The sequence below is a fragment of the Sycon ciliatum genome, chromosome 3 (genome assembly GCF_964019385.1).
Source record: "Sycon ciliatum chromosome 3, ocSycCili1.1, whole genome shotgun sequence".
Classification (NCBI taxonomy): domain Eukaryota; kingdom Metazoa; phylum Porifera; class Calcarea; order Leucosolenida; family Sycettidae; genus Sycon; species Sycon ciliatum.
In genome coordinates this window covers 27,557,700-27,570,717 of record NC_088645.1, presented here as the reverse complement: position 1 = coordinate 27,570,717, position 13,018 = coordinate 27,557,700, and the positions used below count along the sequence as shown (strand labels likewise).

General features: G+C 46.0%; 1 protein-coding gene across 4 annotated transcripts in view; it reads right to left on the bottom strand.

Annotated features, from left to right (window-relative positions):
* Positions 1-1,420: 1,420 nt before the first annotated feature.
* LOC135811929 (uncharacterized) overlaps positions 1,421-13,018 on the bottom strand; it is a 98,048-nt gene continuing 86,450 nt past the window's right edge. For all 4 annotated transcript variants that reach the window (XM_065325195.1, XM_065325197.1, XM_065325196.1 and 1 more), the window contains one exon: positions 1,421-2,366. In XM_065325195.1, the coding sequence (XP_065181267.1) occupies positions 2,101-2,366 (266 nt within the window). In that variant the 3' untranslated portion in view covers positions 1,421-2,100. The remainder of the gene's footprint in view (positions 2,367-13,018) is intronic.

Sequence of the window (13,018 nt, the reverse complement as noted above, 5' to 3'; positions counted from 1 at the left end):
TATGAATGGATGAGTCAGAAATCGAACAATCAAGCCAAGTTTCAGCAATGCCGAAGATATCTACATTGTGGTAGTTTATGAAGTTTTGGATTTCTCCTAACTTCTTTCTAAGGCTGCATACATTCAGAAAAGCAAGTTTACAAGACTTCTGTCGACCGACAGTAGCTCTATGGAATTGTGGGTTCATTTAATAGATCTATAAGGAAGAACTACATCTAGAAACTAATCCAAAACCTAAAACAAAAAATACACAGGCAGTTCAAGCATACTATTTCAAGGTGCAGTTCACTGCACCACTTCATGACGGCTCCTACCGCGGCCGTCGTCACCCTCACACTCTTCCTCCCAGTCCGACCCGGTACCATAGAAGTCGTCTGTCTTGGTGGTCGGGCAGACAGCCTTCGCAGACAAGTCGGCTCTGGATGATGCGTCACTCCTGGCTTCTCGCTTACGCTTCCTCTCCATGGAGTGCTCCAGCGCACTAAAGCGGTTCGCGACAGAGGGAAAAGCGGAGGCGGTTTGTTGCAAGATTATTGGAGAAAAAGTAGAACACTTTCCACCTGCGACGTGCCAATCTTGCACCGGGGTAGGGACAGAAGATCCAGGAGCTGGAGTGGAAGTTACAGCTGCTTCAGTACCGGTTACATGTACTGCATTTTTATTGGACGCAAGGCTATTGTTGTGTTGCACGTGGTAATTAGAAGATGCAGCCACAAAAGGTTTCCGGGGAGTTGTGTTGTCTCCTTTACCACCGGGTTCAGTTACGTGTCCCGCGGCAGGTGGGACTGGTACGGCTGTATCATGGTGTTCTGAAGCTCGTACTGTCACTGCCTCCGGTACCTGGATGACATCCTCCGTGCTTGGGCCCGCAGTAGCACTGGCCATACTCAGCGTAGATGTAGGGTGCTGTGCTTTTGTGCGTGTAGTGGGTATGCTAGATACACTGTCACCGTGCTGGGATGTGTTGGAGTTCACTTCAGAGTTCGAACCTACGCAATTCGTACGGATACTCCCACGTTCGCAGGTCAACTGAGATACAGAATCTGAAGGTGCAGAACTAGAGTTATCCCTTGGTACGGTACTATAGGCCTGTTTCAGCCAATCAGGAGCCTTGCTGACCGGGAAATAATAGCCAATACAATCCCTCGGGGGATGATATTCATTATTAACTGGGTTCACTTTTATCGTACCTACTACGGTGCACCCTGCATTGGCATGCCCCCACCCCCTCTCGATTCGATGCAATGCATCTTGCCACTGGAGTCCTTTCGATCAGAACCCAGCGACAAAATACACTACACAGAACCGTGAGAGGGTGGGAGCATGCCAATGCAGAGTGCACCGTCGGTACAGAAATGAGAAATATCTGACTCCTGAAATTGACTCAAAAAGCCACTGGTCACTTCCTAGTTTGAAGGTTACTTCACCTTGGCCGGTGTGTCCTCATAGTCATTCGGATATGTTACTTCCTTCAGATCTGTACCTTTGTTCCTTTCTGCAAATGTACAGTTGTAGCTGAGTCCTACCCAGATAGGGCTTGAAAGTGCAACGTGACAATCGGCTGGAGTCGGCAAAAGTCGTGATTACTTCAAGTATATTGTGCACTTCAAGAGCGGTCTACTCACACTGCAATCAGACAGGCTCCAATAGCATGCGTATAAGTAAGCATTAAAGAACAAAAAGGCATTTCATGAGAGCTAATACATACAGTGCAGATTTCAGCATTTTCTCACTTAAAATCATGCACATTCCTGATTCGGCAAAAATAATCTAGACATAATAACAGGTTAGTAATAATACTATTGGACACGACATGTTCTAAAACAAGGAATGTGGCCGATACTCTTCGCCATGGCCACAGTGGGGCTTTCTGACGACTAGTGTCAAACGACTGAAGCTGCATATTGTTGAAAATGGATTGTGTATGAGGATTCAAACGACACAGTTAACTTTTTTTTATTTACTATTTTTTATTATTGAAAAACCACAAACCTTCAGACATGTGAATGTGCACATGATATACAGTGTACATACGGATGCATCGAGAAGGCAACACTATTGACCACGGATGTATCCACAAGAAATGCAGGGATTGAACAACTATTGGTGAAAATCCACATACGAGTAGTGTGAATCCTCGGCTGGTTGAACTACTCCATAAGCATCACTTTTGGTGAGGACACTTTCTGCAAAGCCTGCGTCTCCATATGCTGCATTTTCCGTTAGATTGGGCACGGTCTCTGCTGGTTCACTTGGCTTTTTCGAACGTATTATCAAAACTAACACAGCTACTATCAGTGCAGCCACCAACAAGCCACCAATCCCGCCAATAAGTATTATAGCGCCTGTTCCTATGCCAGTCTCACCTGAAAAGGTAGAAAAAGAGAATGGGAGAGAGTAAACGGGAACGAATGAAAACATTAGTCCCTTATTCTATGCACCAAAAGCCCTAAAAATAGTGTAACGCTGATGGTACGGGACGTGAGGGTCTTTCGGTAAGGCTAGGGTGAGCTGTAAAATCGTGTACGTCTCTTACGACACGACATGCAGCAGTCGTTGCGTCATTCAACTGCGAACGGCGACAGTCATAAGGCACGGTCCGTGACGGGGTGAATTTTGGACCTCATTTCTTGTTTTTCGGGACTCCTTTTCAATTATTTCTCCTTCAATGATGGGGAATCAAGTTCACAATACCAGGTTTTCATGAAGACCAAAAACGTAGCTTTGAAAAGTGTGCCATTCAAATAATAGCTCCAGGAAATGATATAACAGTTCGTCTGTCACGCTCCTGAGCTACCCCTACATTTTGTTTGTTTCTTTTATTTGAATTCGTTTAGAGCACAGGCAATTCTGCCTTCTCACCAGAGGAAAAACCTTCGGTTCCTGCTTAGAACGAATATAATATTATGAGAGAAGGAAATATTAAAAAGAATCATAACATGATAATTCCAAAGCACAAAGTATGTATATAATTCAAATGGGTGTGTGTATGTGTAAGCATGCAGTGAAGAAAACACCGAGAAAACATGCAGTAATGTTTAGGGATGCCGAGCAAGGTGGTTACAAATTACAATTAATTCTGTTCAGAGCCAGTTTAAAGGCAACCGCCGCACTGTGGAGGCGAATATCGCTGGGAAGGGCATTCCAAAGAGTTCTTCACACAAATGTCAATGACTGACGACCGGAAGGTTCAGGAAGGAAAGGCACTTGCAGTAGCCGCTGCTCCTGTCCTCGAGTAATTCGGCGATCATCCCGGGATGCTTGGCCTGTGTTAGCCATCAACTAAAAGTAGGTGCAGAAAAGAGGACTTGCAAGATCATGTAGGCAAAGGAAAACAAAAATCAAAACCTTGTAGTTAAAAATGTGAGATCGGGATCGAAAAGATAAGCGCACGAGGAGGGGGGCTGTGGATGCACGGCTGGAGAGTCGGAAAATTGCACGAATTCCGGATTTGCTGGATTTGATTAAACGACTCTGCGGCGGCTGTGTCAGCGACGGGAAGAATGCATTGGATGCGTACGTCAGTCGTGCTTGCACAATGCCAATGTACCAAAGTCTGCGGGCTCTTATGGGCAGAGATCGCCCATGGCGCCATAGCTGGCTGATGGTGACTGACGCCTTCTGCACAACACTGGAGACATGTGGCTGCCAGGATAGCTGGTCATCAATGGTTACGCCAAGGTATTTGGCAGTGGAGGTAACAGTTAAGGCTTGATCCTTACACTTCACGACTGTTATGTTGCCAGTGAGTCCCCGAGGTTGAATTACCATGACTTGGGTTTTGCCAGTATTCAGCAGAAGCCCAATTTCGGAGAGCCAGTCAGACAGACGTGTCACAGCCGTAGTCAACGTCTTGCAAACAGTGTCCAGATCTGAATCAGAATAATCTAGGACGATGTCGTCCGCGAACTCCTGATGAACAACAATGCAAGGTATGACGTCGGAAATCTCACTCGTGTAAAGGACAAAGAATGAATACCATATGTGACACCAGACCTTCTCCTGCTAAAACTCAAGTCCTGTTAGCAATTCTGCGAGTTATCAAGGGAAGCGCGGGTGTTCGAAATGTTTAAAATTTCCAAGTACGAATCGGGAGCAGTCGGCGCACGACACCGTCTCCTGTTCACACTCAAAATGCTGTTGCGTAGGTTAGCGTCCCCGTCTACGCCCGTCTACGTTATGAAAGTTGAGTCGACCCAACTCTTCCTGTCGCTTCCCGATCCACACGGCGGTATGGCTGCGTTCCCGTTCCTGGTGTTCACATTAGACGCCGTCAGACTGCAGGAATGAATTTATCCTTTATCACATCGCAGTTTGCGATGCAAAATCGATCTACTGCTACTCAAAAGTTACCTTGATTCGCAGAAAACTGCGATACATACAGACTAACCATGCATATCCTGCGCTGTCAAGTAGCATGCATACAGTGCAATGTATGTGGTGCAGGCACTCTCAATCTGCGTGCGCATGTATGACTCAGTCGGGTTTTTGCAAACGGGCTTTCAGCACCACTCTCAAAAAGTACTATGTGGAAAACACCCAACCTTCGAAGAAAAATGCTAATCAAAATCAAAGACTGCTACACAATTGTGATTTTGTATATCAGAAACTGCTATGCAAAAATATGACAATAAATTCATCCCTGGACTGTCCCGTGGCTTCCCGTCGATCCTTACGTCGCATCGCGTCTCGCCCCGTCGAATGTGAACTCGGCTAAATTGTCGAGCGAAATTTGAGCGTGTTTTACGATTGCCTGCTTATGAGTCGTCCATAAATATCCAACATTTTTCACGAAACCAAACATTTTCGTTATGGGATAGGAAGGAAAAGATTGATACGATCTTACATGTATATGGCCGTTAGAGTAGCGATAGACTTGCGAATTTTCTTATATACATTCCACATGTATACGTCAACATTTTTCACGTTCTGAAAAGGGAGGCAGAGGGGGGGGGGGGGGGGGGGGGTTGGAACAAAATTTTTTCGTGAGTTTTTTTTACGGACAGCATCCAACTGGCGAACCGCTCCTATCGCTGTGGAATGCTGTAATTTTCACCAGCGTTTTCATACCGATAATAGTTGTGGTGGTAGGAGAAGCTATAATGTACTTGTTAGAGTTACAAATGGCCTTTTTTGCTTTTCCTTGTCAAAGTGAACAAACGATCTTGTTCGGCAGCTTTGTAAGTGAAAATGGTAGAATTCGATACCTTTTCTGGTAAGTTTCATGCATGGTTGGTACGTGGATAAAGAAATGGAGCAGAATTCGAGGAATTGCCCGCCATAAGGTTTGTATGGTTCTGCTAATTTCACTGCTTTTCGAGCAGAATATGCCACCTTTTCGAGCATTATCCGCCAATGCCTACTCAGGGCCCTACGCCATGCTTTTTGCCTAGCTCATCATGCATGTTATTAGAACAGATGGAAACCTTTTGCAATACAATGATGTTGCCGGTCAGTTCGTTGTGGTATGGTTGGGCATTGTAGCCGTCATGGTCGACATAAAACACTTTAAGACCAGGGCATAGATTAACGGCAGGTCATCGGACATTTTTCGGCCATTTTCGGCCACTGACTGGATGTTCTCAATTTCACCGGACATAGTGTCCGGTTACAAAAGCAAAAAAAGAGCAGCGACCTTTCGACCTTTTTATGCAGAGTTGGGCATTCTTCGGGGTTTCGTGCCAAATGCGACTTGCATATCGTACAACTAACCCGTACACCGTAGTCTCAGGCGTAGACTTCACTATCATTCTTTACTTGATCCGCCTGTACGAACGCGTTGTTGCTACATTTTTTTTACAATTGGGACTTTTATTACAAAGCACGAAGAAGTGTAAAAACAACAGAAAAATGATAAGGCACCAATTTTGATAATCCTGGGGATGGCCCACGCCTGGTACTGCCACTGCATTATAAATCATACATAATGACTGATAAAAGGTGTGAAGCAAACTAATAACAAAAGTGTAAATGAAAATTACTGTTAGATCACACGAACGGCAAGTCACACTGCAAGAGCTAGTGCCCTGGAATCACTGCCTCGGCAGCAGCAAGAAAAGCAGGGGTGGTAGAGTCGACGGAGACCTTGCGGCTGCGGGATCCACAGAGACACATGACGCTCGCCCGGAGGAGCGCAAAGCTTAGGCGGCAGCGGACCCATGCCATCACCACACTGTACGGCTCCTTGCTCTTCTCTGCTAGCAGGCACGCAATACGCTTATACAAAGCTGTACAGTGACGACTCTTTCCACCTGTTGTGGCAAGCACAGCTGGCACAAAATTAAGCATGTTCCACGTCGCCGATACGCTGCTCGTACGCCCGGCGTTTCTCTTCTCCTGCCGAGTGTGGGTTGAGGCCAGTAAGGTGGCCCGGTTTGAGGACGCATACGGGTTAAACACCCTGACATCAACGAAATTGAGCTCAAAGCGGCCACCCTAAAGGCCACTGGCGGCTACATCCAGACGAGCCTGCTCTTCCACAATAGCAGAGCGATAGCGAAACTGCTCTCCTGTGACAGGCTGGAAGTGAGGTTCTACGGCGACATTGTGGGCAACCTTCTTCAGCAGACTTGCCGTGATGTCACGCACTTCGTTGTGACGGATGGATGAAAACCCACCCGTCGGACAGGAAAGTGCATGGCAGGTAGTGAACCTGGCACCACAGGAGCAATCTGACGGCAGACGGTCTGGCAACCCATTGTACCGGAGGGACACCCCGTCGCGGAATTCACCCTTCCTGAGAGACCGTTGTTGCTACAGTCAATTCAGATACGTCCACATAATGAGTCATTAGGGAGGTTTCGCTCTACGCAATCACGAATGAAAATCTGTATGTCCTACACACCGGGGGAGCGAGGGCAACTTTCATACGTAAATCTCTCTCCGGATTTCCATAGGAAAGCTGTTTCCAACGTTGGGGCCTCCATAGGACTTTTTGAAATATTTTCGCATTTTCCTGATTTATCCATTGCAAAGTTCAAGCCGCGCGAAACACAAGGTACACACACCGTACACCCCGTTCATAATGCGATGGACACACGATTTCGGTTCGCGGTGCATGCGGGGCGCATGTAGCCAACGCGTCTCCAAAGCAACAAGGCATGTTGAGCAGTCGTGGAGAAATCACGTAGAGCGAAACCCAACAACGCTGATCTTTACGTATGAAAATTACGTGCAGTTCCTACGTTATTTTAGTACGTAATTCCGTAGAGCAAAACCTCCCTATTGTGAATACACTTCAGTACTACTAAAAAAGGAAAGAAGAATCACCCTGGAAATGTGTAGTGGAAAATGTCCTGGCATGTCCGGATGGATTTCAAAACGGAAGGACATTTGTCCGAGCTAAATGAAATCCTTAAGCTATGCCCTGTAAGACGGCAACAAAGTTGGGGCCAAAGATGAAAGTTCCATCACAGTGCGGGGTCCCATTTCGAAAAAGAGTCGTATTTTAGACGTTTCGTGGCAAGTAGGAGCTCACAAAGTTTTAAGAGCTGTTTCTGACTAAATTGTGGCTGCTGAAGACGATACAAGTATCGGCAAGTCTGTACGGTTGTCCGTTTGTTTGATATGGCGATCTTCCGCTGCATACGGAAATTGTACATGTACTCGAACCCAGTCTGTTATCTAAACCTTCCCAGGCACTCAGTCATGCGCCCCGTGCACACCGTCACACAAAAGATCACAGCCTTTTCAGATAAGGAACAAATTATGCATGGTTGAAAGGAGAGAGAAAATGAGAGAGACGCGAGAGAGAACTGGCTGCGCCAAGAAGAGCGAATGCAAAACCGCTGTCCCTGGCAAAACGTGCGCGTACAAGTGCAGCACAAACGAGACCAGCGTACTACACGCAACAAATAAGGGTAGCGGGACACAACCTAAAACGATACCAGTCTCCCCAGAAAGGTGCGCTGCTGCGCACAACCCGCGTATCCATGGAAAACATGGTGCAAAACAAATGCAGAAATGCAGACGCAAAATAAATAAATAAATCAGAAATTCGAACGACAAACAGTAGTGAGCAGGACGAAGACAGAAAGATCAAAGATGAGGAAAGAAAAGTGTTTGATCTGTCAGTGGGTGCTTGCACCCGATACGGGGTGACAGTAAACCCTGTCAGATAGTGACACATCGTAGAGTTATTCTGCAGAGGGACTTCACTGAGCAAGAATATAACAAACCACGTAAGTAACTCCAGCAAATCGTGAATAATAATTGTAAATGCATACACAATGTTATCATAAGTATTCGAACACCATAGTTCCCTTTCAAGTCATTCTAGGGTATAGTGGGTTTCTGCATACAGAGTCCGTCAAGAAGCATTTTGATGTTTGAAGAAAAGCTTGCTCTCGAGTGTTTTGGAGCCGAATCAGGTGGACAGACCGGGCCGAAGCGGAACAGGCATGATCTGAGCAAGTGTATGGTGTGCCAGGATTATAAACCTGACGGGCAGAACAGGCACTTGGCAGAGAAATTTACTCAGTGCGCCACATACGAGGAAGAGTTGAGTCTCCTCTATGCTGCTCGTACACGCAGCCACGCTAGAGTATTGAAATAACTTGAATCAGGATGGTATAGCGAATGAGATCAAGTATCATCGTAGCTGTTTTTCACTGGACGTAAACAAGAAGTCTCTGAAACGTCTTGCTAATGATGCAGTGGATTCTGATCTGGCCCAGAATGGCAATGTGGAGGCGCAGGCATTCATGAAATTGTGTGAGTGGATTGAAATTAGTGTCCTGACTCAGAGTAACTCCGCAACCGAGTTCACATTGACAGCGCCATGTCTTGGAACACCCAGATGGATAGGTGCGTTGCCCGCCTCCACAAGAAAGTTGGTGTTCTGTGGCGGATGCGCCGCTGCCCCAGCATGCAAAGCCGCATCCAATACTAAGTCTGTGATCATGCCCGATTCTCGTATGGCTCCAATGCCTTCTCAGCATCGCTGGCGGGTAAGCACCTGGACCGTCTCCAAGTTCTGCAGAATCGTGTGGCACGAGCTGTGTACGGATGCTCGCCGCGTACCTCTGCCAGAAACCTGCTAGTCCAACTCGGCGCCTACCGTGTCCGGGAGATCTTCATCCAGAAGCTCATCTTCGTGGTTTAGCGCTGCCGCTACTCCCGTGCTAGCCCTACACTGCAAGTGCTGTTGCTACCAAACAGTGGCACTCCTACTCGGCTGCAATTATCTATGGGTCTAAGACCACCGCCAACCCGCACTGAGCTGGGTAAGGATTGTCTCGCGTTCGAAGGAGCTAGGCTCTGGAATGCATTGCCCAGCGAGGTACCGGCCATACCGCACCCGGCCCAATTTCGCACTACTGCTGTTCCACACAGCATGAACCTTTGAGGTCAGACGGATCACTATCGCCATATTTTCATAATAATATGATGTCTGTCTGTTGGCCCGCCTGCACGTCTCTCTCCCTGTTTCTCTGAGAACCTGCTTGTTAATTCGTGCGGTTGTTTTCAGACGTAAAGCCCTGTTGTAGAGGTCTCAGCCCTCTTTTGTTAGTCTCTCTCTCTCTCTCTCTCTCTCTCTCTCTCTCTCTCTCTCTCTCTCTCTCTCTCGGATCTCTCTATCTCTCTCTCTGTTTTAGGTGGACAAAAACATCTCTGGCATTGATTGCTTTCTTGCGTCGACTTCTGCCGCGCCTTTGTTCTCGTACTCCCCTTTATGTACAAGTGTTGTGCAGACCCTCCCTTAATATAGTCTGTCTCATTTTGCCCTGAGATGTTTTGATGCATAGTAATTATGACACTCATCATTTGCTCCCTTGTCACAGTTCTGTCCGTTTGGTTTTAGCGAATTCAAATAAAGAAAACATACATATGACTGAAGTATGTAAACGTTACAGTCCAATCATGGACGAACTAGGATTGATTGGTCATGTTCAGAGGTCCTTCGCGGTGAAGCAACGCCTCAAGGAACACTTCGGCAACCGGTTGCAGTTCCATCAGCCTCTTGAGACAGACATGTACATAGTTTGGTTGTCTTTTCACTTGTATTTAATTATGTCCGCTCAGAGTCATTGCTACTGTACTCTAATGGCACGGATTAACTGAAGGCGCATGTGACTAGTGCTGCGGGGAAAGAAGTAGGTTTTCTCATTTGCGTACATAGTAAATTCGCACTTTACTTTTGATTTGAGCCGTCTCGAACGTTGTATTCCGCAAATTCCACTTCGTTGGGTCACCACTATTGCATACCTTGAAGACCGGTAGTCTATATCGAAAGAAACTCACAAGTTCAAGCGATTAGAGAAACTTCTTTCCCACGCATTTGTATACATTTGTATGCGGAATCGAACAAGTGTCCCCACAGCGTGGCTCACGTGCGCCCACACCATGTATGCAGCGTGGGCTGCCGCCATTTTAGATGAATACGTGCCATTGCTGCTTCGCTTGAGTACATGACACAGCCAATGTGCTTTTCATTTTTTTGTAGCACCAATACGAAATTTGTATCTGGGACTGAGCGCCACATTACACAACTCGAAGTTTTTGACAGCCATGCCACAGACTTGCATGAACATCAATTTGATTGTATTTGTACAGTTGCTCGCACTGACCTTGCAAGTAGGCCTGGGCGGATAATGCTAGTTATTTTGCGGGATAATGCTAATGGCAATGCCAGAAATACTGTATAATAATGCTACTTGTAATGTTGCTGTTCCTCTGTAATGCCAGCAATTCATGAGTAGTGAGTTTGGAAACATGGCTTGGTTTGGGCAGTATTGTGCACGTTTCATAGTTCTACGTAGACGGCATGGAAAATGCTAGAAAATCATGATCATAATGCTAATTTTATGCTGCTATTGCTCCATAATGCCAGCAAAACCGCAATAGTATGCATGGAAATGGCTTAGTTTGGACAATCCTATGCAGGTTGTGCAGTTCTATGTACAAGGCATGTAACGGTCCATTTTTGTAGTGGCCAAAACTTCCATATTTGAGTATAATGCCACTTTTGTGGAAATGTAGTGTTATAATGCTAGCATAATGCTCGTTGCAAATCGCACACTATAATGTTACTTATAATGCTAGCATTATCCGCCGAGGCCTACTTGCAAGTCCGCCTAAATTTTACATTTTCCTTTTTTTCAATGTATTCAGCTGAATGATGTTTTATTGCCACCAGGGAGTCGTACCCTCCCTGACTGCGACCCACTGGAGTCTAAAACGGACTCTGTATGCAGAAACCCACTATACTCTAGAATGACTGGGTTCGAATACATGTACAATTTCCGTATGCAGCGGAAGATCGCCATATCTAACAAACGGACAACTGTACAGACTTGCCGATACTTTTATCGTCTTCAGCAGCCACAACTTAGTCAGAAACAGCTCGAAAAATTGTGAGAATGCATGCGAATGGATTCATGAATCGATTCAAGTGCATAATCGAACGCATGCAGCCACTGTACTCTAGAATGACTGGGTTCGAGTACATGTACAATTTCCGTATGGCGCGGAAGATCGCCATATCTAACAAATGGACAACTGTACAGACATGCCGATACCTTTATCGTCTTCAGCAGCCACAACTTAGTCAGAACCAGCTCTTAAAAATTTGTGAGCTCCTATAGGTTACGAGTTTCAAGAAAATACCACTTTGGACCTTAGTCTATCAGTTCCAATAACATGCATGATGAGATAGACAAAAAAGCATAGCGTTGGGCTCTGAGTTTTCAAGTTCTCTCGTTTGGAAGCTCTTATTATTCCCCACAACTTTGAATATCATTCAATTCCACAATGTGAAAGTTTCTTCTTGTCCTCTTCTGGAGCTAGGATGTCATCTCTGCCTCGACCAAATATGCTTGCGCATATTTCCGCATCTTTTTGTGAGACTGTTCTTATTATGGCAGCGACAAAGGGAATATTGGAATGAAGCCAGCATATAATTCAAATATTCTGAAGGAAATGAGGACAAAACATTAATATTATGGACAAAATGGGTTCAGAAATGCCTTTCAGGGATGAGTTTGGAATGGTTGAGACGTCTGCTGCATTTCCCCATGGATAAAAACTATCGCTACGGTTGCTGGGGACACATCCCGGCCATTCTATTCTGCACATGTTTGTTATTATTATTATTATTCAAAGGATCAGTCTGGGAAGTGAACTGCCTGAAAAGGGAAAAAAAACGCCAGACCCACCAGGACTCGAACCTGGGACCCTGCTTGTCATGAGCAATGCTCTAACCACTGAGCTATGGGACCAGGCTGAACCCAGAAGGCGCTGACAAGTTTTTCACTCCAAAGGCAGCTCACAACACGTGCCACACATACTGATGGCACTTGGGTCTTTTTCCCTCCCCCAGGGGACCAACCACGGTCAGTTTCTGGAAACTACCAGAGGTGAAAGAAAGTGGTTAAATTTGGAATGGATTGGGAGAACTTCAAATTCAAAGGATCAGTCTGGGAAGTGAACTGCCTGAAAAGGGAAAAAAACGCCAGACCCACCAGGACTCGAACCTGGGACCATGCTTGTCATGAGCAATGCTCTAACCACTGAGCTATGGGACCAGGCTGAACCCAGAAGGCGCTGACAAGTTTTTCACTCCAAAGGCAGCTCACAACACGTGCCACACATACTGATGGCACTTGGGTCTTTTTCCCTCCCCCAGGGGACCAACCACGGTCAGTTTCTGGAAACTACCAGAGGTGAAAGAAAGTGATTAAATTTTGAAAGGATTGAGAGAACTTCAAATTCAAAGGATCAGTCTGGGAAGTGAACTGCCTGAAAAGGGAAAAAAACGCCAGACCCACCAGGACTCGAACCTGGGACCCTGCTTGTCATGAGCAATGCTCTAACCACTGAGCTATGGGACCAGGCTGAACCCAGAAGGCGCTGACAAGTTTTTCACTCCAAACCCTTTTATGTTGAGCATATTTTGGCATATATTTTGCATATCTTGCTAAGCCTTTGGCATATCGTGGACGTTTTCCCTGATATTCGACGAGCATAAATGTAGGTTTGCAACGGGCAAACCAAAGTTATCACGTCACAGAAGCACTCT